Source organism: Vulpes lagopus, chromosome 5 (genome assembly GCF_018345385.1).
Source record: "Vulpes lagopus strain Blue_001 chromosome 5, ASM1834538v1, whole genome shotgun sequence".
In the NCBI taxonomy this organism is placed as follows: Eukaryota; Metazoa; Chordata; class Mammalia; order Carnivora; family Canidae; genus Vulpes; species Vulpes lagopus.
The window spans coordinates 70,335,538-70,362,958 of record NC_054828.1 but is presented as its reverse complement, the minus strand read 5'-3'; the positions used below and the strand labels follow the sequence as shown (position 1 = coordinate 70,362,958).

The window sequence follows — 27,421 nt, the reverse complement described above, 5'->3', positions numbered from 1 at the left end:
GAAATTCGATCCCCTAAGGCTTAGTTGGAGCTCCTGTCCCTGAAGCACTTGGGCTCTCCCAGAGCAGAAAGTATTGGTCCCTCCGCCCCTACTACTCTGTACCACACCTCTTTACGGTGCTTCTTAGGAGGTTTTTGTGCCCTCCCAGTTTCTACAACTCCACCACTGCCTTTCCTCAGCCGCTGCTCTCCAGCTCAGCCCCTGTGCTGAATGCTAGGATTCCATCTCGCAGGCCTCCTGGGTGGTCCACTCCCATTAGAGCACCCACACATGCCCACACCTCATGTCTCCAGTGCCCCTTACCCTTCCACTGACGTCCATCGAAGTCACCAGAGTGAGCTTCATGTTCTCCTTTGCCAATTCCTCTCTACCTCCCAACCTGGTGATCGAGTCCCTGGACTTCTCTATCTACAACCAACACTAGGGGTCCTACTCAGTCCCACGTTCTTCAATGTTCACTGTGAATCTCCCGTCGAGATCTCTTCATCTCAATTCCAGACACTGCCAGACACCTTCGGTGCAAGTCTAGAACCCAACCCATTCCTGACCCTTGGTATGTCCAAGATGGAACCCCTGGACTTGCTCCTGCCATAATCTTTGCTATCTTGATTACTGGCAAAAAATCTTGGGAGTCATCTTTGACTGCTCTCACGCTCGAGTCGGGAGGTTCTGCTGGCTCTTTCTCCTAACCAGTCTCTGTTTCCACCCTTGCCCCTCGACACGCTATTCTCAACTCAGCAGCCCTAGTATCCTGATGAGAGGTTGAGTCAGATCATGTTCTCTCTACCCTTTGTTGAAGTCCCTTCTGTGGACCCCAGGCAGCCAATGCTTCAACATGTAGGCACACGTCTACTTCATGGCATTTGCAGACCCTTTCCAAGCCACAGAAGGTAGTTGTGTGGGCTGCACATTTCAGATATTTATGCAAACAGCAACTTAGGCAACATTCTCTCCACCCAGCACTCCTATCCTCTTAACTCTTCTCCACAGCACTCTTCATTGTGCACACATATGCACACGCCTGTGTGCAACATTTCCTGTCTCTGCCAAAGATTCCACGAGAGAAAAAATTTTATTTTGTATTATTCACTGCTCTATCCCCAATGTACAGATAAGCACAGGGCATAGAGCAGACACATCTATTTACTGAAGGGCCTCTAAGGATCATCTGCTTTCTATGCCCTACAAGAATTTTTATGTGGTTAAAAGTAAGCACAAGAACTTGTGCATGGTTAAGCTTTACCAAAAAAAAAAAAATAAATAAAAAATAAAAATAAATAAATAAAAAATAAAAAATATATAAAATATATTTAAAAAAAAATATATATATATATAAATATAAAACAACTGCTCAAAATAAGAGTCATATCACTGCTTAAAACAAGGTTTGGGCAGCTTCAGCTCAGCGGTTTGGCCCCGCCTTCAGCCCAGGGTGTGATCCTGGAGACCTGGGATGGAGTCCTGCATCGGGCTCCCTGCAGGGAGCCTGCTTCTCCTTCTCCCTGTGTCTCTGCCTCTGTCTCTCTCATGAATAAATAAAATCTTAAAAAAAAAACAAACAAACAAGAAAGTTTATTAAGGTTTTTCCTCAAGAGGAACAGCTCTGCCCATGCTTCTTAAGAGAAGCAATTAGCAGGAAATGTATGTCATACCTTAAGCCCAGAACCACATGAGGCTTCTTCTTGAAAAGCCAGAGAACTATATCCCAATTTCCTTTCAAAGCTCTTCTTAAGGTCTGCAAAGCAGAATCCATGTTGCCTTCCCTGAAAACAGAACTAGGCATCCAGTTCAAAGTCTCCAGCTGTTCTCAACAAGAATATTTTAGCAAGACGTGGCATTAAATAAATGGACTGAGCATTCAGCAAGCCCAAGAGGAAACTGCAGTAAAGAAAAAAAAAACATATTCAATGTAATATCTGTACTATGTTTCCAAGAATACCTTGCATTTTTTTCCTTTTTGGTGGGATAGAAATACTAAAAGCTTGGTGGTTAGACTACCTCAAAGCTCACATTCATTTCCTTCCCTGTACAAGATGGGATTTTTCCAGATCCTAGATAAGTACCCAAACAACTCTGCCCTTTTAAGTTGGGGGCTGAGTCAAGGAGGGCTATTTTAATACACATTTAAGTAGCACCTTAAATAAATACAAGACCCAAATAAAACAAAAGGTTATTTTATGAGCTATTTTCCTCCTTCAAATACCAGGCAATCTCTTCACACTTCGGTTTCACCACATACATATAAGAGCGTATTTTATGTCTTTTAGCATTCTACTGTGACTGCTTACCAAGGAAAACAGTGAGGTAATCCTTCTTTCTGTTCCTCAATCCTAAAAACAAATCAGATACATGAACTGACAAATGTATGTGTACCTAATGAGGAAAATGAGACAAAATATTTGAAACTGGGCAGGTCCAGATAATAAAGAATGTTCCTATGTGGAGAGAACTAGCTCCAGCCCACATAACCTGTCTTAATAATGCTGGTAATAAAGACTAGGACCTTCCCAAGGACTAACTTTTCCCAAGTACATTCTAACTTCAAAGAAACGGACTGTCTCACTGAGGGGTAAAAGGTGGTCAGTTATGATGGCAGATCAAGAGGCCAGGAAGAGAAGATTTAAAGCTGTATGGGAAAGAGTAACAGACCAACACCCGTATTTCTCCAAACATTCCTAAGAGAACTCTGTGCCCACAGTTTAATAAATTACAGTATTTTCATACCTCTGATGAACTTCTTACCTATCTTTCCTGCCCGGTAGATTGCAAACTTTTGAGGAAAGGCCTTTATGCCTCTTTGTGAAGCAAGCAGTGTTTATTCATAAGAACAGATGGACTGGCTCCATCCTATTCCTTAAATACCAGTAGAAGTATTTGACTGGTACCAAAGCTCCCCCTGATGGAGGCTAAAATCATAACTTGCGTATTTACTGTTAGTCTCTAAAACTAGGTTGTTTGGGGCACGACTAGTAAGCCATTAAAGTCATCTGTGTTTTAGTGGGGAAAAGAATTATCAACTGTGACATCAAGCCTCCTTTAAATTCTAGGTCACATATACTTAAAGCGTCACAGATATGAACATGGTGTCAGTTCTTAGATATTTATCATATAGTATGAGGTTCATATATCATATCCTTGAGAGCTTTTGGACTTTTCAGCCATAAAAAATACATCAAATACATGTTATTTTTGGGCATGCTCCCCTCTGGAGCCAAGACTACAGAATCCACACAGGGATCAATGGAAGCAGGCCCACCTCCCTTTCTGACAGGCCACCTTTCCACCTCCCTCAGCAGTGGCAGATTTCCTTGGGATAGTAATGCATCTCCCTGACTTCAGTAGGTCCTGCCCTGCATACTGCTGTGCCCCACAGGGCGTGTCTCTTCACATTTCTGCTGTATCCCAAGTGGATTGTGTGAGACATGACAAAGGAATCCAGCACTGTCATTCTCCCCATCATGCTCTCAAACTGAGGACAAATTGATGCTGTTAATCCATCATATTGTAACTTGGGAGTTACTGTTATTTAATGATTTCTAACCTATCTGGCAAGTAACCACACAGCCTATGTCACAGATGTAACAGGTAATATTTAGCAACTTTTACTAATGTGTGATGTTTGTCTATGACTTTAAGTCCAAAGGAATGTCTGAGAGGTGAGTTTTCAAGCAGAATGGCTGTAGAGGACCTTAAAATATGCCACCTTGACCTGGACTGGCCTTAATGCTTCACTTACTTATTTTAATTTAAAAAAATTGTTGCATTTATTAGATTTTTGGCCCCTCAATCCCAGACATATGTGTAACTGGATCAGTAGAAGGAAAGTATTAGTTAACTAAATTTATTAGAAACTCAAAAAAATACTCAAAAGAATACAATTTCCAATTTTTTTTAACAATATTTTAACATTTTCTCAGGTTGGTCAGAGCTTACATTTGAAATCTTATTCCTACATCTCAATTTAGTAACCGATGGCCTGACCACATTCCTGGAAAGTCTCAGCAAGGCATGAACACTACTTCACACCTAGTTGCAATGAGACAATATCTAGATCCCTGAGCAGTGATGTAGACTTTCTAGGACTAGTCTCCTTTTCAGTATTCAGGGACAAGGCACAGGGTTTTCTCAGCTTGTTTCTTTCCATTGCCAGCACTCAACTGGCCGACAAGCTGTTCTGCTCTACCTCTATGGAGAACATGTAAGTCACATCGATACCCCAGATCCATGTCCTCATTAAGCGCCATCTTTGTAAAGAAAAACAACTGGGAAGGAAAAGAAAGCACCACTGAATAGCCAGCTACAATTTTAACTTAGCAATCTTTTCCATACTATGTCTACCATACTACTTCATACATAGTTGAAGCAAAAGTAACCAACACATTCTTTATACACTTTTTCACTTTTTCTCACTTCTCTCAAATTCTTCAATCTATTATAAAGTAAGTTTGAAAATTTTTTACATAACATTTCGTTGGTGGGCTTACACCCAACAAATTAACAATGACCAAAGGATTCCCTTGGTGAAATTACAAGCTGTGGAAGATTTGAAATAGTAAAGTTAACCCCTAATACAGTATTAAACTTATTTTTACATATAAAAATAATACAGTGGGATATTTTATTCAATAAGATACAATCTATAAGATCAAGAGAGAATATACAAAACTATTCTATGTAGTCTGATGTAGTTTGCTGTATAGTAGGAATAAATACATCTAGAACAGAAAGCATGAGGTCTGTTCTCAAAGAAATCACCAATTAGGTGATTGAAACACTTAGGGGTTTAAAGCCAAGTGTTCTGTAAGTACCAGGCAGAAAGGAGCTACAGTTGCACTTAAAACAATGTGGCCATTATAAAATAAAAGTCTTACTTGACGGGATGAGCACTGGGTGTTTTTCTGTATGTTGGTAAATTAAACACCAATAAAAGTTAATTAAAAAAAAAAAAAATAAAAGTCTTAAATCTATAAACAACAACAAAAACACACAAAACCAAATGAAAATGTACTAAAATTTAATCATCCATAAAAGCTGTAATTTAATCTGACAGTAAAACACAAGAAGCAATATTAGAGTTGGTTTAGTATATTATATATTTTAGCTTTGAAAGCCATAGAAATCAGTTATCCCAGTTTTTTTCCTATAAAAGACCCATTTTTCCAAAGCATTATGCACAATTTTAATTAGAATATAATGACAGAATGATATTTCATAATTTTTAAATATAAAATGAAGTCAATGACTCAAAAAGTTATCTGCTGCAATGAGTTTGAGGAGAAATTTCATAATCTATATCATTACAGATAAAAGTATAATGGTTCAACTTTTAGTGCTTGACAGGGAGGAATCATGATAAAAAGGTCAATATGAAATCATTTGATTATAGTAGCAATATCTAACATTTGAAATGCATCCATGCTCTTTTGTATAATCATATTAGAGTCAAGTATATTTATTTTCACATCTGTTATAACTGCTATTGCAAAGGAGAAATACTATTGTCTTATTTTCCAAGAGATATACACAGAGCAATTTTTTTTTCTCCAGGGAATTTGTGCAAACCAATATAAGATTTAAATTCTTCACATAATATATAAAACAGGAGAAGCCTCTTCAGATTTAATTTTTGAAGTCTGGAATGCTGGCACTTCCCAATTAGGCAACAGTTCTTCATTCCTGTAATCTAGAACATCGAATAGATATATTTAAATATATACGCATATGTAAAAATAAACAAACATATGTATATACACACACACATATACAGTTAATCTCTTGATGTCAGAAGATGGTAGTGAACAAGCAGATAATCATATAGAAATTATTTCAGCCGATTGTTACTAGACAATGAAATTATACCAAACAGCTATCAGTAACAAGGCTATTTTAAACTTTTAAAAACATTTAAAAATGGTTTTATTAATTTCACAATCTGACAGTCCTGTCTGTAAAAAGGAAAACTGTAATTATTTCTATCTCATTATCTTATTTTTCCAAAAAGGAAATGATACCTGCACATAAAATATCCTTATCCAACCACTTCAGGACTATATGATATTAAGATTACCACTTCTTTAAAAAATATATTTTATTTATTTATTTGAGAGAGAAAGAGAGAGAACAAGTACAAATAGGGGGGAAGGGCAGAGGGGGAGGGAGAGAGAGAGAGAGAGAGAAAAAAACCCTTGAGCAGACTAGGCACTGAGCAGGGAGCGTGATACAGGGCTTGTCTGGGGGGTGGGGCAGGAGGCGGCTCCATCTCCTAACCTGGAAATCAGGACCTGAGCCGAAACAAAGAGTCAGACACTTAACGGACTGAGCCACGCAGGTGGCCCTTGGATTACCACTTCTAACCCAAGTTAGGACCCGAAAACACGACACAGAAAGAGCTGACCCCCATAGGCAAGGGCAGAAGACTCCAAGTTAGTTGTATTACTCAGCAGAAAAGAATTAGGTTAAAGGAAGAATTTCCTGAAGATGAGTTTCTCTTCTCCTCTTTAGAAGTGGGACATACTGGAAAGAGATTAACATGTTTCAATACAGTCTTGCTTAAAGGATAAGGTCAGATAAACTGCCCTCAAGGTTCATGTACTCTTACTCAAATATATATATATATGTAGCTATTTAAATTTATTCCCCATCCCAGTACTTTTCAAGTGGGATCAACACGGAACTTCCAGTCTATAATCACTCTATGATTTCTCTGCTCTGCCAAGTATTCTGACTTATTTAGTATTTTCAAGCATCCACGGAGATCTCAGGTGATGTATTAAATATATTGTTGGGCTGAATTACATATCAGAACCTAAGAATTTACACAACCAGGATGAAAGTCTTATTTCTGGATATAGGCCAAGATTAATGTCTCAGGTAAAGCCACAACACACTGCAGGTTGTATATGAATGAATTTTCACAACAGGCCAGGAGATGGCACCTCTTCCTTTAAACAGGCTAAAACATTTTCTACAGAACTGGAAATTAAACTAGGGTCAGCTAAGGTAATAGCATCAACAAGACAGTTACTTATAAGAGAGCTAAATGATTTAGTTCAGAATAGGAACTGGAGTCCTATTTTCCTTACCTTTGCACCCTTACCTAAACAAACACACCAGCAAATTTTAAAATAATCATCTTCAGGGAGCTAACGATTTATAGTTATTGAATCAAGATTTCACTAAAAGCCTAAAGCAAACATTAGACCAGACACTATCTTTCCTAAATCCAACCAGAGGCAACCCCATGCTGTTTCATGCTTTCTGCCCATTTTCCTTGACCTTCATTTAAAAAGGAGGTACCAAAAAAATTAAATTAAATTAGACTAAATTAAAGGGGGGGGGGTACAATTACTCAGTTGTTTCCCTGGAGAGAGAGATTCATCCAAGTCTCTAAGGAAGCACTTATTAGTTAATTTGGTGCTCTGGAAGAGGTAATCTGCTCAAAGGACCCAAGAGACTTAGAAGACTTAGTGTAACCAACTCTCCAGTGGTAAAAGTAGACTTTCCTCTAACCCGACCAAGATTAGTAATATGCACATAACCAGCATCAAAATACATCATACAACAGCTTCATAAAAATATTCCTTTATGGTATAGTTTATAGAGCTTATGAAGGTAAGTAGAAATTGTTTAGGGGATTTAATATATATAATTAGAGGAAAACAAACAAATGGTCCCTCAGCACCTGGTTTCTCACTTGATAGGCAACTTTAATGTTGCCACTAATTTCTCTCCAACAGGTTCACTTTAATGAAAATTTAAATGGTACTTAAAGTCAACTACTACTTAGAAGCCTGTAGACAAAACATTTCAAAAAAGCCAACCTATACCCAAGAGGAAATGACTACCATAACATAGTACCACATACCCAGAAGAATGGCTTGAGTTAAAAAGACTGGCAATACCAATTTTGGAGAGGGTGCAGAACTTATAAAGCTGCTAGTAGGTGTGTTAACTGGTACAACTACCTTGAAAAACTTTTTTAACAGTATCTACTAAAACTATCCATATAATATAGTATACAGTCTGGCCATTTCATTCCTAGGTATTTATCAAATAAAAATGATGCACATGTGCATACTCATGCAGGAATGTGCAGAATTACCCCATCAGTTCTTCAACCCAAATGTCCATCAATAGCAGAATATATAAAAATATTGCCAGTACAGTCATGCCATAAAAATGAACTACTATATGCAATAAGGAGAATTCTGGAAAACATATTTTTGACTAAAAGGTGCCAGACACAATACCTGTTTTTGTTAATGTTAAGTTCAAAGAGAGGCAAAACTAATTGTGTTAACAATCAGAGCAAGGGTTACATTGAGGGGAGGAAAGACTGTGATTGATACACACAGGTGTGTTCATTTTTAAATAATGCATCAAAATGTGCACTTAAGCATTTTGTTTCAAATAAACCATATTTCACTTTAATTGGGCATGAATTTAGGAATGACCCTAGAAGGCATTCCATTTATTCAACCACTATTTTCTGAAAACCCATTCTGTACTTGGCACTAGGGACACAGGGTGAATAAAGCACACATGAGCACACATGGTCCTTGCCCTCAGGCAACTTACAATCTTATGGGGAGAAAGACAAATTATCAACAGAGGAACATATCTACAAGGCATATATCAATCACGTTCACAAGATACAGAAACCTGGAAATACCCCAAAAGGTGAAATGGGAAGTGGTTAGGGCAGGGGAAAGCCCAAAATAAGAGTATGAGAACGGCATTTGTTCTGCTTTCAGTATCTTACCTGGCTCAGAGCTGCTGCTTACTGTAAGTCTAAAGCAGCAGACATGATTTCTTTTTAGGCTTCTTCTTTTCCACTGGTGTTTTTCTATTTATCTGTCTGACAAGGTCATAAAATATCTAAATAAAAACAAGAGAAAAAATGTCTTATTCAACAAACATTTGAGATCTTGCTCCACAAAACCATCCTGGTTCTGTTCAATGGGATTCTGCCCTTGGATCTATATATTGCTACTTTAACAGCAGGTTTCTTAGAAGCCCCACGTGACTCTCAGGGTAAAGCAGGACTTACCAATTTACCATGAAGGAAATACACCTGCTCTTAGATATTCAGTATCAAGAAAAAAAAAATGAGTAGTAAAAAACAAGGCAGTGAAGTTACAGTCTTCATGGAATCTTCTATGCTTCAATACATTAATTATTAAGGGAATAATAGTTAATGTTCACATTGAATCTTCACATTTATTCTACTTTTTAAAAATGTCAAACTTGGGCACCTGGGTGGCTCAGTTGGTTAAGTGCCCGACTCTTAATTTCGGCTCAGGTCATGATCTAAAAGTCCTGGGATGGAGCCCCACAATGGGCTCCCTGCTCAGCAGGGAGTCTGCTTATTTCCCTCTCCCTTGCCTTCTGTCCCTCCCCTTGTTCACAAGCACATGCGCTTTCTCTCTTAAATAAATAAATCTTAAAAAAAAAAAATCAAACTTAACAGAGAAGTTGCAAGAATAATACCAAGGACTTGTGTATTTTCTTTATACAGGTTCATCAATTAGGAACAATTTACCACGTGTACTTTATCATTAATTGCTAAATACACTCTCTTATTTTCTAAACCATTTGAGAGTAGCTTGCATATAACGGTCCCTTAATGGTTGAGTGTGTATCTCCTAAGAACAAGGATATTCTTCCATTACCATATTATTGTTATCCAGTTGAATACATTTAAGCACTGATACATCACTCTGTATTATCTACAGTGCAGATTCCAATTTTGTAAATTATCTCAATAATGTCCTTTATAGTAATTCCTGCTCCCCTCCACCACAAAGAGTCCATCTAGGATCACATACTGCATTTAATTTTCTGTCACTTTAACCTTTTAGAATCTGGAATGGTTGGTTCTTCAGTATGTCTTTCATGACACTGTCATTTCTGAAAATGGATGGCTAGTAACTTTATAGAATTTCAATTTGGGTTTGTCTGATGTTTCTTCATGATTATATTCATGCTATATATTTTTGACTGGACCAGGACAAAAGAGATACTTAAGAGGAACTTAAGTTCCTTTTAAGATACATGTAAAGGCGCATGATTTTTGTTTGCCTCTTTTGGTGATATTGGTTTTGGCTAAAGTGAAAAAGAGAAAAAGTGACCCCAATTTGAAGTGACAAATAATTTGTTAATATATCTTCTGGATTCATTTTGAATGAGAAATGCAAAGCATCAAAGAAAAATACAATAGTACTTATTTAAAAGATTATTATTTTAATTCCAATATGTTTATATGTTTCAAAGTGTCAGAATAATTAAACAACAGATCAGCAGAATTCAGTTATTTGCTATGAAATGCAAATACTAATGACCTGGAATAGAAACAAATATTGCAGAATCTCTTTACTATTACTCATCTATAATAAAAGTGCTTTGTAGAAGTCTATCATAAGTCCCAGCTTTTAGGGGCATAGGGACAAATGACAAAATTTGAATATGCACTGAACATGGACTTGATTTTAATAATTGTGTTGTGGTTGTATAAAGAAAATATCTTTGATCTAAGGGTACATATACTAACGTATTTATGAATAAAGGAGGGTGATAAGTAAACATTGACAAAATGTTAACTGGTGAAATCTGGATGAAGAGTAAACAAATTCTTAGTGTTCTTACATATTTTCAGTAAGTTTTAAAAGTAAAATATTTTAAGAATCATTGGTCTACATTTCTTTAAGATGGTGCTCAGATAAAACAACCTCTATTTACCTTATAATCCTAAGATTACAAGGCTAAATTATTAAAAAAGAAAAAAAAAGCCACTACTGAGTGATTTATCCTAAAATTATAAGTGATGCATTTATATTCTTTTCTTTCTGCTACATCCTCCTCACCGCCATATCCTTCAAACCATTTAACTTCTCTATTATCTAATTTCTAAGAAAGCTGAAAACACAGGATTTACGAACAAAACGGCAGTCTCTTTCACAGCTCTGAAACCCTTTAAGAACTTAATATGGATAAGCCACAAACAAGTTCTCATCTGTTCCCTAGCCTTAGCACATAAGCTATAAGATGAAAAATTAAAAGAACAAACTAAAATAGTCTAAGAATCAAAACCACGTTTCTTTATGCCAGGCAGTTTTGGGGTTTTGGTACTACACTAACTGATTTTGTAGTGATATTCTCAACAACTTCTTTCACAAACGTTGCCCACTTCACAACAGCTGGTTCAGTGACGAAGGCAAGTTCAAACTATACTAAGTATTCAGTTAGATATGCTCAGAGTCCTCAGCCTAGGTTCTTCTTCATATCTCTCAACTACAGAAAAATCTAAAGGGAACACAGAATAGTTTCTCAATCCCTCTGCCATTACTCAACTGGGATGTTCACTTGATTCCAATGATTATTCCAGCCTCAGCAAAGAACAATTAATTCTTGATTAAGACTGATGTGATTCTGGTATTACTATGTCCTACTTTCAGAACATAGCAAAAATGGTATGGATAATAGTTTTATATATACATATATATATGTGTGTGTGTGTATATATATATATATATATATATATATATACATATATATATATATATTCTGATATAGGCAGCAGGGACCTATTTAGCCAAGCAGTATGTCCCTGTGTGATTTGAAATTTGAGTCCAACAGGAATCACATGTATATTTATAAAGCCTTAGTTGCCTGAGGTACTATTAACTATCAAAGAAACTCTGTAGCTGGATTATCAGGCTATAAAGAGAGAAACATTGAAAGAAACTTGAATATATATACTTTAGCATAAAAAGCTTGTATGTTCCTCAAAAGAGTAAGGATTCTTAAAATAGCTAATGTATTCCAATTTGTTTTACTGTTCTCCATTTTTGTTTAATAAATCCTCATACCAAGGGTTGATTTTAACAAGACTGCTGTGAAAATGGACCTCTGGGGCACTGGAAACTACAACCCAGGAGGCTTAGCAAGTAGCAGGTGAGTTCCCACAAACATGTAATGCTTTAAAAGTAAGAAACACCTCCTGTCAATGGTGCTTCCTGGACTGTGGCCCAATCCAGCCCCAGCAGAGCCAAGTCCTATGAAGCTGGTGGGTGGCTACCAGTGAGAGTGAGAACAGGGAGAGCAAGAAACCAGATCCCTAAGGCCAATCATCCTGTAGATGGTGATGTTGCACTAATATTTCCCTAGCCAAGTTCATGCAACAATCCTAATGCTTTTTCCCCCCAAGGTTTATTTATGTGAGGAAGAGAGAATAAGCATATAAGCAGGGAGATGGGCAGAGGAGAGGGAGAGAGAGAAAATACCAAGTAGGCTCCTTGCTGATCTCATGACCCTTGAGATCACAACCTGAGCTGAAATCAAAAGTCGGATCCTCGGGCAGCCTGGGTAGCTCAGAGGTTCAGTGCCTGCCTTTGGCCCCAGGATCGAGTCCCACGTCGGGCTCCCTGCATGGAGCCTGCTTCTCCCTCTGCCTGTGTCTCTGCCTCTCTCTCTCTCTCTCATGAATGAATAAATAAAATCTTAAAAAAAAAAAAAAAGTTGGATCCTCAACCAACTGAACCACCCAGGCGCCAGCCACCCCCAATGCTTTTTATCTCAGTTTCCTTTCTCTATTTCTTTTCTTTTTTGGAGGGAAAAGACTGTACCAAAACTTAAAATTTTAGAGGTGTCTGGATAGCTCAGTTGGTTGAGCGTATGCCTCCGGCACAGGTCACGATCCTGGGGTCCTAGAATTGAGCGTGTCAGGCTTCCTGCTCAGCAGGGAGTCTGCTTCTCTTTCTCCCTCTGTACACACTGTCTTTCTCAAATAAATAAAACTCTTAAAAAAAAAAACTTAAAATATTATGATTAGCCAAATTTTTCAAAATAAATCTATGAAACTATAATTCTACAACAGAGAAAGCTGAAGCTAAAAGTACATACTTCCTTTCATTTACTTGGCAGTGAAAAAGAAATGACTGTTGAAGATCTCAGTAGGACTTGCTCCCCACTAGGAATATAAACTTCTTTAGGGCAGGAACAGTGTCTGTCTGGATCACTGTTACCCCAGGGCCTGACACATTGCCAAAATATAAGCATGCAATAAATATTTCCTGAATAAATGAAATTTATGAATTTTTATATACTTACAAAAACTGCTTTTACCTAAAAAAGCAAGCTTTAACATTCTTGGTTATTTGAAATCAGAGGATTTGTAACAAGCTTAATTTTTTTGTCTGTCAGAGGTTTATTTTTTTAAAGATTTTATTTATTTATTCATGAGAGACACAGAGAGGCGGAGACACAGGCAGAGGGAGAAGCAGGCTCCCTGCAGGGAGCCCAACAAGGGACTCAATCCCAGACTGGGATCACACTCTGAGCTGAAGACAGGAGCTCAATTGCTGAGCCACCCAGGTGTCCCTTGCCTGTCAGATGTTTAAAGTCACTTAGTCATTTTAAAAGTCAGACAATAGTCTAAAATTGTAAATATTAAGTCAAGGAAAGTGACCTACAGACCCAAAGGTTAGAGAAAACAGCAAACAAAAACACAGGATCCTGACAACCTAATATACCCGTAACTCACCTAAAGTGAGCTGAACTGACTGATCACCTATGATGCCAAAATGACAAGCAAATTGGCAAGTGAAGACTTGCATTACAGGTAAAGGAAAGAAGCCTACTCTGGTTTTTTGTTTGCTTTTTAAAAAGCTTATATTAAAACAAAAGCAAATAGAACATTGATGGTGGCAGGTGGAATTGCACTGATCTTTGAGGGATCCAGGAGGGTACTGGATTTACACCCAGGCAGGCAGGCATGCTTGTTAAAGTATTCCTGTCACAGCTATGTTCTCAAGAAAGTAGAAAGCTTAAGTCACAGACAAAAAAAAAAAAAAAAAAAAAAGCCTTGGGCACCTGCTGTATCAGGCCTCAAAGAACAGGTGAATTTTAGTTCCACGTCCATGCTGACAGATTTTTCCCTTTGAGTCAGAAACCAAAGGAAAACATGACTCAAAACACCAAATTCTGTGATATCCATGAGGTAATCTCTTTCTGTATAAGTTCATAAGCTCAATAACTACTTTGATTTTTGTATTTTCCTACTTGACAACCTCTTTACATACATGTGCATAGGCAACTGCTACAAAACAAGGGTGATAGAAAAATTTGCACATACCACCTTCTGGCATATCACTCAGAAGCTCAACAGGACTTTAGGCACATTATTTAACTTAAACTTTCTCTTTGCCAATAAGGTAAATATAAGAGTCCTCATTACAGCCATCAAAGTGATTTTATGCAAGAGACGAAATACGGTTTACATACTTAGAAGAATAAATTTTTTTTTTCAAAAATTTGGTTTTAACTATTAATTTAAAAGAAAGGTAACTAAAAGGGCACTTGTTTGTGCTGCCTAGCAGCTGGCAGTTACCTCATTAACGTTGATCTTTGACTTTGCAGAAGATTCTAAAAAGGCACAGTTACACCACTGTCTTGCTAAATTCTGACCCTGCTCTTTGCCAACTACTCGCTCATCTTCCAGGTCACATTTATTGCCAACCAAAATCATTGGAACCTGTGGAAAGGAGAAAATGTAATATGAGCAGTAGCATACTTGTTCCTTACCCCCTTATAAGTAAGCAGTCACCTGTCACCAATCGAAATGTATTAGCTAGAACTATAAGCTTTGCCAAGTGATTAAAAAAATTTTATGTATACACATTGGGGGGAAGAAGGTAGATGGAGGGGGAAGAGACAGAAAAAATATGGAAGAGCTCTACTATGCTCATTTGCTAAATTATTTTAAGGATATAATCACATAATTCTTATGTGGACTACTACTACTAATAGCTGGATTCTATGTACAAAAATCTGAAAGAAAAGAAATCTCCTGCAAGCAGAAAAGAATGTATATATTCACTGGGCCTAATTACAGTTTAAGTGCTTCATCTCACAGGGCCAACAAACACAAGAGCAGTGGCAAGACCAACATAATAATAGGTTCTCCTTCTGCATTTTACATTAGATCTGAAGACCAGTTTAGGTGAGGTGTTAAGAAGGAATAACAATTAAAAAAAAAAAAAAGCCACAGAGCAGCTATGCCTCCCCCTTCCCCCTGTATCAGAAATGCTGTCCCTACTTCCAATAAAACAAAGTGCTAACAAACTGTATAATGTCCTTAGATAAAAGGTGTCCACAGAACAAAGTCATTTGTGAGGAGATGGACGCTACACACAAGAAAGGATTTAAGGGACATGGTGGGTCTTGTACCTAAAACAGGCAATTATCACAAGTTAGATGAAACATACAACTCCATCATTTTTAGTTATGACACAAGATAAAGAGACCAACATTGCCATATTTCAGTGATTTGCATGCAATTGCCTATGAAAACAGAAGTCTCTTAGATAAATTACTCATGGGAAGGAAGAAAACTATTCATTAGGTTATGGTTGATCATGAGTCCTATAGTAGAAATCCCTTCCGCCTATGGTATTACCCAAAGTTAAGGTCCTGAGCAGGTGCATATGTTCCCATTAATAATGAGAGAGAACACGTAAAAACAGAAAGGTACAAATGAAATTTTATATCCCAATTTATACAACTGAAAAGGAACTCTCTGTAATTCAAAACTGAGGTAAACAAGTAAAATGTACATCTTTGCAAAAAGGCACAACAGCAATGATGTTATTCACCAAATAAGGCATGAATTCTGCAACAAAATATAATTAAAAAAACATAAAACCCCAGTTAATTAAAATCTTCAACATAATTCAAAGGAAAAAACTCTTAAGTACAAACGATACCAGAGAATTTTAGAAATGGAACATATCACTATGGTTCTTACTAATTGTTCTCTGAACAGTTTCTGATGTTAACTATCACCATTCAAAGCTCAACTCAAGTCCCACCACTTCTACCAAGCCTTTGGACTCCTCTTCCTTCCCTCCTGCACTTACTAGCACAAAGCACAATGAGTACACTTTATCATACATGCCCTCCTTTTCTAACTATCTTATCATATAATGTATAGGTAAATTGAGAAAACTGTAAAAAATTTTTGATCACAGGGATGCTTTTAACTAGATGGTAGATAACCTCCAAATCCTCTTAAAAGAAAAACAGACACTTTTTATTTGGCCACAGAGAACAAGCAGTATGTCTTATAGAGAGAAAAATACTTACATCTTCTGTGTCTTTAACCCGTAAAATCTGTTCCCTCAGGTCCTGTAAGTCATTAAACGTGGACTGAGCTGTAATAGAATATACTAGTGCAAACCCTTGGCCATTCTTCATATACAAATCCCTCATTGCTGTAAATTGCTCCTACAAAAAAAAAAGTGCAATTAAAAGTACAATTTCTTGAATGTATTCTGAAACAATTTAAACCCAAATCATTACAAGTGAGCGACTGAATCTTTTCTTACATGCTATCATGACAGGAAATATAAGACCTATTATACAGTTTCTAGAAACTCTGAGGTAGATGTTCTTGTTCCCTACTTACATGACTAGAGGCAATGACAATGAACTAAGGAATTAGGAGAGAGATCTTAACCACCTTAACATGCTTTCTGTGTGGTTTAGAAAACTATACATAATTCCTTTTTACATATAGATCCTATTAAATTATTTTGATACCACTAAAGATGACCTCCAAGGAAGTGCTGTTAGAAAAGAGAAGTCCAAGTACTGAATCCTGAGGTCCTCCAACATAAGGGGTTGGGGATATGAAAGCAAATTAGGAAAGGAGACTCAGGAGTAACCAATGATAGAAGGAAAAAACCAAGTGTTGTTTCCTGGAAGCCAAATGAATAAAATTTTTAGAGGAGAGTAATCAACTGAGCTGGAGGTTGCTGAAAAGTCTTAAGGAGTTGACAATACGTGCAGAGGGCTGATCATGAATGACAGGCTATGACTTGAAGCTGTGTGAAGATGGGGGTTAGGACATAAAGACACTCAAAGATAGTGGGATAAATGAACTGCAGGTTCCAGTGAAGTTGAAGGTATAAAAGGAAGGGAGATGAAAAAACAAGAGGTGGAGAATGAGTAGCATGCTTGAATATGAGATGAAGGTGGTATCACAGTTATTGGTAATCATATAGTCTAGATAAAACCATGGTAGGAATAGCTGAAGCAGTAAGGAGGTCAATAAACTGACAGGTCGAGGATACTGATCATCTATAATATATATATAGATTCTATTTGAATAACAAAATTACCAAGAATTCTGATTGAAGCAGTGATGAAGAGAGTGAGCAAAATCTTCAAGGAGTAAGGAGTGATCTGGGACATGATTAATAAGTACCAACTATTTTCTAAGCTTTATGGGAGGCACTAGGGACACAGACAACTAAACAGGCAATTATAACACAATATGTGTCACAGCACTAGGATGGGAGAGTGACAAGACATTTAAGAGCACAAAGGAAAGATCTCAATGGAAGGGATGAACTTCCTTAATTTGGACAAGAGGAAGAAGAAAGAACTCCTTCGTGCTTGTGGAGGAGATGAAAGGAAAAAGTAGAAAAGTGTTCTTTAACTGTTGGGGTGTCTGGGAACAGAGGGGAATGACTACTAATTCAGAAGCTAAGGAAATTGGGGCGGGTGGGATGGAGAAAGGAGATTTTTTGAGTCAGCAGATACAAGAAAGATGTAGTACTAATGATCCCAAGTTTCCTACTGGAGTCAAGATGCATTTTCCCACAAAAGAATGGGAAAATATGGTATAATTAGCTCTACAAATGCTCCATTCTACCTATATGCTTTTCTTAATGACATGAAACCTTCTCATCATTTATAAAAATGTGTGGAAAATTTGTGCTAAATTTTAAACAACTTACAACATTTAAGAATACCATCCATTTTCAAACTGAGAATTGCCTAATAGGTAAAGTCTATGTATATGGAGAAAAAAAAGAAAAATCACTTAACGTGTGCATTTTTTTATGGCAATATAAAAAGGAAATTATCAGCAATTAATAAAATTATAAAGGAGGTGACAAATGAACGCAATGCAAATAGAAGCAAATACTTGGAACTAATACTACAATAACAGGCATTGTGCCAAGTGATTTATAATCACTATCTCATTTGATCATTACAAGCACTGTATGATATACTAATGTCATCAGGAGTAGTCATTTAAAGATGAAAAAAATGAGGCTTCAAAATAATCCTAAAGATTTTTGTCAGAAAACATGTATCTGTCAATAGCTCCTTGAGATGTTAAAATGCTAATAAAATGCAAAAACAACTTTGATAAAAATGACTATGGTGCCAAGACAAAGTCTCACATAAACCCAGAGAAATACATATTTTAACTAAAATGCTGGATTCAAAATACCTTTTTAAAAAAAGCAGCAATAGGGACACCTGCACCCCGACATTTATAGCAGCAATGTCCACAATAGTCAAACTGTGGAAGGAGCCTCGGTGTCCATCGAAAGATGAATGGATAAAGAAGATGTGGTCTAAGTATACAATGGAATATTACTCAGCCATTAGAAACGACAAATACCCACCATTTGCTTCAACGTGGATGGAACTGGAGGGCATTATGCTGACTGAAATAAGTCAATCAGAGAAGGACAAACATTATATGGTCTCCTTCATTTGGGGAATATATCAGAAAGGGAGACAGAACATGAGAGACTCCTAACTCTGGGAAACGAACAAGGGGTGGCAGAAAGGGAGGTGGGCGGGGGGGGGGGGGGGTGACTAGGTGACGGGCACTGAGGCGGGGGGCACTTGATGGGATGAGCACTGGGTGTTATTCTGTATGTTGGCAAATTGAACACCAATAAAAAATAAATTAAAAAAAAAAAGCAGCAATAGGGTAATCCTTACTTCCATATAGGAAGAAGATATCCAACACACATTCTATAGGTGAACTCAACATAAAATTTAAGAGTGATATGTGGGCATTAAGTACATCACAGATGGTTGGAAGCACGTAAGAAAATTTAAGAAGCCCTACATTTAGATAATTTGTTCTTAATCAGAATAATTACTTTTACTCAGAAGAATTATTCAGATGACAAAACCTATTCACTAACTATAATCTATCAGAAAAAGAGAAAACATCCTTACTGTTCCTGCTGTGTCCAGGATTTCGAGCATACACTGTTGGCAATCTACTTCGACTTGCTGTTGGGAAAGGGAGGAAAAATGAGAAAAGTATTATCAAAATCAAAATGTGAATCTGCTTTCCTGACATCTCTTCATTCCAAGTACCTATTACAATTATAAAGCCTTTTTCTAGGAGTTTGCCCTATTGGCTGAGACTTAACTTGGTACTATAATAAAGAACAAGAGGTCTCAAGCATGTTCTATTAATACTATAGAAGCCAGGACTGTTAATGCTGAGTTTAGGTATTTTCTGAACACTATAAACTGAGTGAAGATTTTTGGTATTTTTAGAAGGCAGTGGTCATATTCTCCAATTCAAGAAAAACTACAACAAACAGGTATAGTTCTGACAGAAATAAAAATGTATAAAAATAAGTATATTATCTTCAAAGAAAACAAAGCACAAAAGTATTAAATAGCTCAAAATGCAGATAAGATTTTGGGGGTAAAGAAAATTCTGCCAACTTACCACATTCAAGTTGTTAAAGTTTTACTAATATGTCCCAAATTTGGTACATAGGAAAATTTTAATTTAAGAGATAAGGGGAACACAGATGTGCTAAAATGGAAACACTGAACTCATATAGTCCTCAGGACTTTAAGATAAAGACCCTACGCTATGTGCAAAAGGTGAAATTTTATATACCGAATTCTATTTCCCCAGTGTTTTATAAAATAAGAGAAGGTTGGCCTAAAGAGAGTATCAAGATCAACTGTGTGGAAAATTTTTAATAAAGAATTTTTAAATTAGAAAAGAGTCAAATCTTCAACATTCTAGGTACAAATCTGTTTATAGTTACAGCTTTAGCCAGCAACTTATTTGGGGGCAATTTTAGTAATGCAACACTGTCTTCTAAAAATAAACGTATTGATCTAAGGCCTATTTTAAATGCTTCTGTGTCAGATCAGGGATTGCTAAGAAGCACCCTTGGTGGTGCTACAAACTCACTGTCCCACCACTTACAGGACTAATGTGGTAATCTGCACAATCAGTAAATGAGAATGCTCAATGAATAATGAATTAGGTAGTTTTTCAATGTAACTAGAATACATTTTTATTTTCAATTTGCAGATAATGACTGCTGCACCAGTATGGCTGGTTGAGCTTACAAAATTTAACAAAATTTATAACACTATTGAAGGTAAATTCTACAACATGTAATGAAGTAATCCTTTCCTATTTGTTGAAAGGTAGGTTTAATTTTCTGCCCCTCCCCCTGCCCGCCCTTAACATACTGGGAAATAAAATCATAAAAATTCCTCATAATGCTAGTCTCATAATGAAATACAATGGTCAAGATTATTTGTCAAGACTATTTAATTTTTTTTCTTTTGAATTTTTTAAATGTTTTCAGAACTTTGGCTTTAGGATGACAATAAAACCAAGCAGAAAGTATACTGATTCCATACACCCTTCTCTGTTCCCCATTAGCCTCTCCTACCATCAGCCTCCTATACCAGAGTGGTACATTTGTTAGACTCAACAGACCTGCATAGAGACATCATGATCGCGCAAAGTCCACAGTTTACATTACAGTTTTACCCTTGGTGTTGTACATTCTGTGGGTTGGGAAAATGTGTAATGACATGTACCTACCATTTTTATATCATATAGAATCCAGTATCTAATTTCTTACGGTCTAAAGAGAAAATATCTTCAAAGTTATAAAACTAAATAAAAATAAAAACCTTCAGTCACTGGGTAACTTCGAGTATAAAGGTGTTCTTAATTTTCCTTCACAAAAAGAATTGTCAAAAATATACCTACTATTTATACACAATTTTTCTACATTAAAAAAAAAACACCAGAGAAATGTTGTACACTAAAGGACAGATTACTAATCAGTAACAGAACACAGAGCTCTCTGTGGCTAAGCAGTACTTTATGAGAAATACTCTGTCTTGGTGAAACTTAAAAACCGGGAACATTTATATCACTTCTCAAAATAACTTTTAAAAAGCAATTCTATGAATCAAGTTTTTAAAGCCCTAAGGAACTATTTGTAAGCATGTGTATACAAGTTTCACATTTTTACCTTTCTGTAGGAATCTTCTATCGTTGGGTCATATTTTTCAACAAAAATTCCCTGAACAAACTGAACTGTCTAGAAAAAAAAAGCAGAGAAAAGTTAAGAACCTAAAAATCAACTCCTCTAGAATGCTACTTACACCCTTATAAAGTGATAAGGACTAAATGAAATTATGTGAAAATTCTGGGTAAACACACAGATGTACAATTTCATTATTTTTTAATACAAGGATACACCCACAACTAGGAGGTACATTAAGAAAGGAGGCAGTCTCATGTTAAAAGCTGTCCAGCAATGCTGCAGCCAACTCACACTGTGAAATAATTACTATATTAAGTTTCAAAATACAATGAAGATACAAATAAGGACACAGATCCTAATTAATGAAAAAATGAAAATCTATCAGTATTAAAATTCCTAATACCTCTTTATGTATCTATAGAAACTTTATATCATGCTCTTAAAGGAATGAGACAAAAGGTTAGAATTTTTTTTTTTTAAATCTTAAAAGTTTCTCTAATTGTGAAGGAAAAGAGAAGAGGAAACTAAAAAGTACTGAATTTACTAAATTTATAGTCATGTTCGAGTTTCATGTTCTCCTTCAAAGTTATTTTTCCCATTTGCCAACTGAGATTTAAATATACAACCTCCCTGATTCCAAAGCCTTACTTTTTCATTGGAGACACAGCCTACTCATCTTTTTCAGATTATCTACTTCTCTCTCTCTAAAATTTCTGTAAACACAGGCTTGAAACTAGGTATTTTATCATTTGGTAAATAAAAAGAAGATGGTTGTGAAATATTGACTGCACAGCTTTAAAACGGTCTGGTACACTGCCGTCTAAAAGCAAGAATAGGTAAGAACGTGACCTAAGAAGGTGACCTATAATCACCTACATTTAAATTATGCACTATTTTAGTTTGAGCTAAACACATTAACTGGAATATAGTAAATTTCACACTTCTTCCTCCTACTATGCTCCTGTTCTTCAAAGGAAACTCAAGATATAATTACACCAAAAACTTCAATCATTATTTTGATCAGGGATTTAGTCACCTCATATTCTTAATACTACATTTAATTCAAACATTAGGAAAACTTCCTAATATGCTTTATGCAAATATAATCCAAAGCAGATGTTTAGAAAGAATCTTACTGTCCTCATAATACCATGACATACTCCCTTTCTCTCATAAGTTTACAGTGCTTTCCAAAGGGTATGTAACATATGATGTAGCAAGAAACGAGGTACAAAAGCAGGTATGAGAACTCAAGTGCTTTCTATAAGCCAGTTGTTACAGACTTGCAAAAATTAAAAACAATCTCCCACTTTTTCACTTCTTTCTTACTAAAGCCATCTTTCATTATTTCTCTGAATCTAAGCCTCTCAGTTCTGAGACATTCATTCGTACCAACTTTTTTTTTTTTTTAAGGATTTTATTTATTTATTCATGAGAGACACAGAGAGAGAGGGAGAGAGAGGCAGAGACACAGGGAGAGGTAGAAATGGCTCCATGCAGGGAGCCCGACTTGGGACTCGATCCTGGGTCTCCAGGATCACGCCCTGGGCTGAAGGCAGTGCTAAACCGCTGGGCCACACAGACTGCCTGTACCAACTTTTATTTTAGTTTTCCTACTGGATCTTCCTCTTCTTTCCTGACCTACTGTTCTTTCTGTGTTAAAATAAAAAACAGAGATCAGCTTGAAAATTCTCTGAACTCTGATGAAATTCATGAGTTTCACCATGTAAACAAAGCTTAATTTAGCTTATTCAGCAAAGCTAAATTGACCTGGGGGTCATATCTTGCTTATGCCTTTGGAAATCAAAAGCAAAACTTACACTGTTTCCCAAGGTTGATAGAGGTAACCCCTAACTAATTCTCTCTCACTTAAAGAAAATTCTAACACTATAACCAGTCACTGTAAAGAATAGTCACTGCTTTCTCACTCTCTAAGCTGCTTTATAACAATATACGCCTGAGCTTCAGTCCATGTTCTGGTTTGTAGGTTCCCAGTTTGCAAACTGTCTTTTTGCAATACGTGCACAATAAACTTACTAATCACTACTTCAATGATTCATTAATTTTATTTGTTATTTCTTGAACTTCTGACATCTGTCACAATTATTCCCTTCCTCTATGTCATCATTTTCCTTTCCATAGAATTATTGCCACCAGCATACAGTTTGTTCTCCCATCTTCCACCCAGAAATAAAAATTTCCCTTAACTCCATGATTCCTCCAGCTTCACCCCCCCCCCCCCCCCCCCGTTCCTCTCCTAATCACACTTCACCTGCCTACAATCATGGTTCTGTTTCTTCAACGATCATTTACTCTTCAACCCACCTAGTATGGTTACGGCACCATCACCTTATTGGAGCTTGCTTTTATCAAGCCCAGATACCTGCATGTTCCTGTATCATCTCTTTCCTCTTCTTTATTTCACTTCTGACTTCAAGTAAAGATGCTTTCTTTACATTCAAGTGTAAGATATACTCTTCTATGCTGGATCCTGCAATTCTACCTACTGTTTAAAAATTCAGAGGTACTCACTCTTTTTTCTCTAGTCTCTCCCTAGACAACCTCAATTATTCCCATGGATTTTTTACTTTTAATTACTTTATTTATTTTTGAGAAGGTAATCCATGGACAAAGGACAAAATAGAAAAGAGTATGCAGTGGTAACCAACCTTACCTATCACCTTTGTTCCCAATTATCCAATATCACTCCCCCAGGTAACCGGTAGCTTCTTTAACGTTTCAGAGATAATCAGCATACTTTATACTATCTTCCCCTTCACTTTCCTTTTTTTCCTTATAAACACAAACAGTAGTCTACAATGTTTGGTACCTTTTTTCTCCCTAAATAGTACATCTTGAATATCACTATGTATCAGTATATACAGAGCTGTTGCATTCTTTTTTTTTTTATTTTTTTTATTTTTTTTATTTTTTTTTTTGTTGCATTCTTTTTAATAGTTATATGTTATTCTACTCAAAATGTGTATTAAAAACTTACTTAACCAACCTCCACTGGCTGACATTTAGGGTGTTTCCAAACTCTTACCACTATAAGGAATGTTGCAATGGATATATTTCTGTCTGTGTATGTGTATGTGTATTTGCAATGGACATTCTTGACCACATATTTTGTAACATATGAACTTTTATGTGAAATTTGAAGAGACTTGCTACACTGAAAGTTATATGCATTTATTCTTATTTTTTTAAGTTTTATTTTTTAATTTAAGTAATCTCTATAGTCAGTGTGGGGCTTGAACTCACGACCTCGAGATAAAGAATCACATGCTCTTCTGACTGAGTCAGCTAGGCACCCGGAAAGTTATATGCATTTAAAATGACAGATGTTCTCATTCACCACAGAGGTACTACCTTATAGGTACTAATTTGAGAGTAACATAATTCTTATGAAATTAAATACTGTGGACATATTCATGGTTCCCCAATCATATCATAAATCTCTTTTAAGCTTATTATCTTGAAGATCCAATTACTTATTGATGTATTTATGTTAACATCTCACATAACCAAATTTGACATTACTCTTGATTTTCACTCTCAGATCTCCTCATTCATTCTCCAGTGATTCCTTTCTACTTAAATGATCCATCCATAAAATTAGTAACTTAACAACTAGAATTTTGGGAATCATCCTCAATAGCTCCTTCTTTCCTAGTTCTCACATCAATCCAGCATGAAGTTATTTAATTCTCAAAACATCTACTTTTCTCTCCCTCACTGCTATGGCCCCCATATAAGCTTCCACAAACAATAATCTGGGGTTCGGAATTAGCTCCGAACTGTCCAGTCAGCCTCTCTTCTAAATCACGCCACACAGAGCAAAGTATTCTCTTTAAAACATATATCCAATTCTGTCAACACCCCTGTCACTGCCCACACCCCCACCCCAAACCACTTTCAACCGCTTCTCACTGTCATTAGGAATAAGTTTCAAGTTTTTTTTTTTTTTTAATGATTTTATTTCTTTATTCATGAGAGACAGAGAGGCAGAGACACAGGCAGAGGGAGAAGCAGGTTCCATCCGATTCCCAGATCACGCCCTGAGCTGAAGGCAGACGCTCAACCACTGAGCCACCCAGGAGTCCCAGTTTCAAGTTCTTATATGGTCTTCAAGTCAAGATCTGGTCTCTGCCTCTCACCTCATTTACTTCCTTCCAGTTTACTCAGGCCTCAGCAACTGTCACCAGCTCTCAGTTATTCAAATGCTAACTTAGGCTCTTTGAATAGGAGTCTCTCTTAAGAGTCTGTACTTTTCTTTGAAAGTATCTCTCTCACAATTTATAATGAGGTAGTTCTTTATTTAACTGTGCAATTATTATATCTCCTCCACTATAATGGTAATCCCTGAAGGACTGTGACTGTTTTTGTTCACTGTTGTAACCCTGGAGTCTGACAGTACAGAAGCTCAACACATATTTACTAAATAAATACAGCATGTGTACAAAAAATAACTTCATTTCACTTAAGTCTGGGGTGGGAGTAGGGTAGGACTTACTGGTATCTGAAATAATCAGTCACTCCCACTAGAATGTAAAGTTCCTTAAAAAATCAGAACAATCTTATTCTTTGAATCACAATCACAAGTGCTTGGCACTTGGTAGGCAGCCAGTAAATAATCTGGTTAATGAAAGAATGAGTGAGCTACCACTGTAAACTACACATCTGTGGTTACTGAATGAATCTCAATTCCCTGTGGGCCAGATACTAGGCATATAAAAAATGCTGCCACCTTTTCTTGGTAGTGACTAAAAGTCTTAAGGCAAGCAAATATCAATGTTCTTCTTGTACTATACTAATTAAGTTAGAGTTAGGTGGCTAACTTACCAGAGCGGACTTCCCCACGCCTCCTGAACCAAGGACCACTAGCTTGTACTCACGCATGATGTGGTCTGTTTAAATACTGACAATCTAGGGAAAAAAACAAAAACCTAAAGATTAATAAACATCTAAGAATAATCTAAAAATGTATAACTGTTACATAAGATAAGGCAATATTTTGGTTTTTGTTTCCTTTCCTCCTTAAGACTATTAAGGGGAAGACAGGCACACAGTAAGACCATGCAGATTCTAATCAAGTTTATAGGACTGCTGCCAGGCATTTTTTAATTCATTAAAGTTCATCTTTGACTAGGCATCAGTCATCATTAGAGCCTGTACATGTTACTTGTAAGAGTGATCAGAAAATAAGGTGATTAAAACTAGTAGTTGTCTTAGAACTACAATCATGAACCCAATTTTTTACAAAGCTATTGTTTAAATGACTTAACATACTTTTTTAAAAAAGTTCACTCATGAGCTTTAATGGAGATGATATTTTATTTGCTAATATCATATAGTAATTATATACTATTTTGTTCATTATTCTATTATAGCTAAACCATGTAAAATGTTACCTTGAAAATTATTAGGCTATGAAAGGATTATTATTAGTGAAATTGTAAAAATTCTAGAAGTATTAGCAGTATATTCCATAAGACCAAATTGTAGAAAGAGAAAAAAAGAAATATAAACTTTATTTTTTAACTCCACGATTATCTTAAAACGTAAAAAGGCAGGAAAGAATTTCCAATGGTCATGATGGAATAAGTATGAATGGACAGTAAACAGCTAAAATACCAGATAAAATACACAAAACAATGTTTTCAGACATTTGAGAATAAGCAGTGTAGGACTATGATCTCTGAGAGATGCAACAAAATGAAGGCCTATATCTGCCATGGCTTTCTGCTTGGAGGCACTTTTCAGACAGTTGTACAAGGAGGAAGAACTCAATCAGATGCCAAAATGTGTATCAGAGAAGAGGGAGTTATGCATAGAAAATTCCAGAAATCTGCACAGGGGTTCACTTGAGTCTCTGGCCAAACATTAAACAGAGCAAGCAGGATGAAACTCCATGAGGTAAAGGCAAAGAATAAATAGAGATCTATAAGCTGAGCATTCCAGAGTGCTGAGAATACTGGAGTTCTGGTCAGAAAAGTTCTCCTTGTTGAAACACAGGCAATTTACTTGAAATCCCAGAAGATTCACAGACTTCTTGAGAAGCTATGCAAGACAGAAGAAAACAGAATATCTTTAAAATGCTTAAAGGGAACTTGGGTGGTTCAGTCAGTTAAGCACCAGACTCTTGGTTTCAGCTCAAGTCATGATCTCAGGGTCCTTCGTCAGGATCTACGCTCAGCAGAGTCTGCTTCTCCCTCTCCCTCTGCTACTCCCCCTGCTCTCCTCTCTCATAAATAAATAAAACCTTAAAAAAATGCTTAAAG

General features: G+C 36.4%; 1 protein-coding gene across 1 annotated transcript in view; it reads right to left on the bottom strand.

Annotated features, from left to right (window-relative positions):
• Window positions 1-4,997: 4,997 nt before the first annotated feature.
• Window positions 4,998-27,421, bottom strand: part of RAP1A (RAP1A, member of RAS oncogene family) — a 63,260-nt gene continuing 40,836 nt past the window's right edge. Inside the window, exons 2-8 of the mRNA XM_041754531.1 lie at window positions 25,983-26,066; window positions 21,123-21,191; window positions 19,048-19,104; window positions 16,141-16,281; window positions 14,387-14,530; window positions 8,762-8,877; window positions 4,998-5,683 (exon numbers count right to left, since the gene is read on the bottom strand). Coding sequence (XP_041610465.1) covers window positions 8,791-8,877; window positions 14,387-14,530; window positions 16,141-16,281; window positions 19,048-19,104; window positions 21,123-21,191; window positions 25,983-26,039 — 555 coding nt within the window. The 5' untranslated portion in view covers window positions 26,040-26,066 and the 3' untranslated portion in view covers window positions 4,998-5,683; window positions 8,762-8,790. The remainder of the gene's footprint in view (window positions 5,684-8,761; window positions 8,878-14,386; window positions 14,531-16,140; window positions 16,282-19,047; window positions 19,105-21,122; window positions 21,192-25,982; window positions 26,067-27,421) is intronic.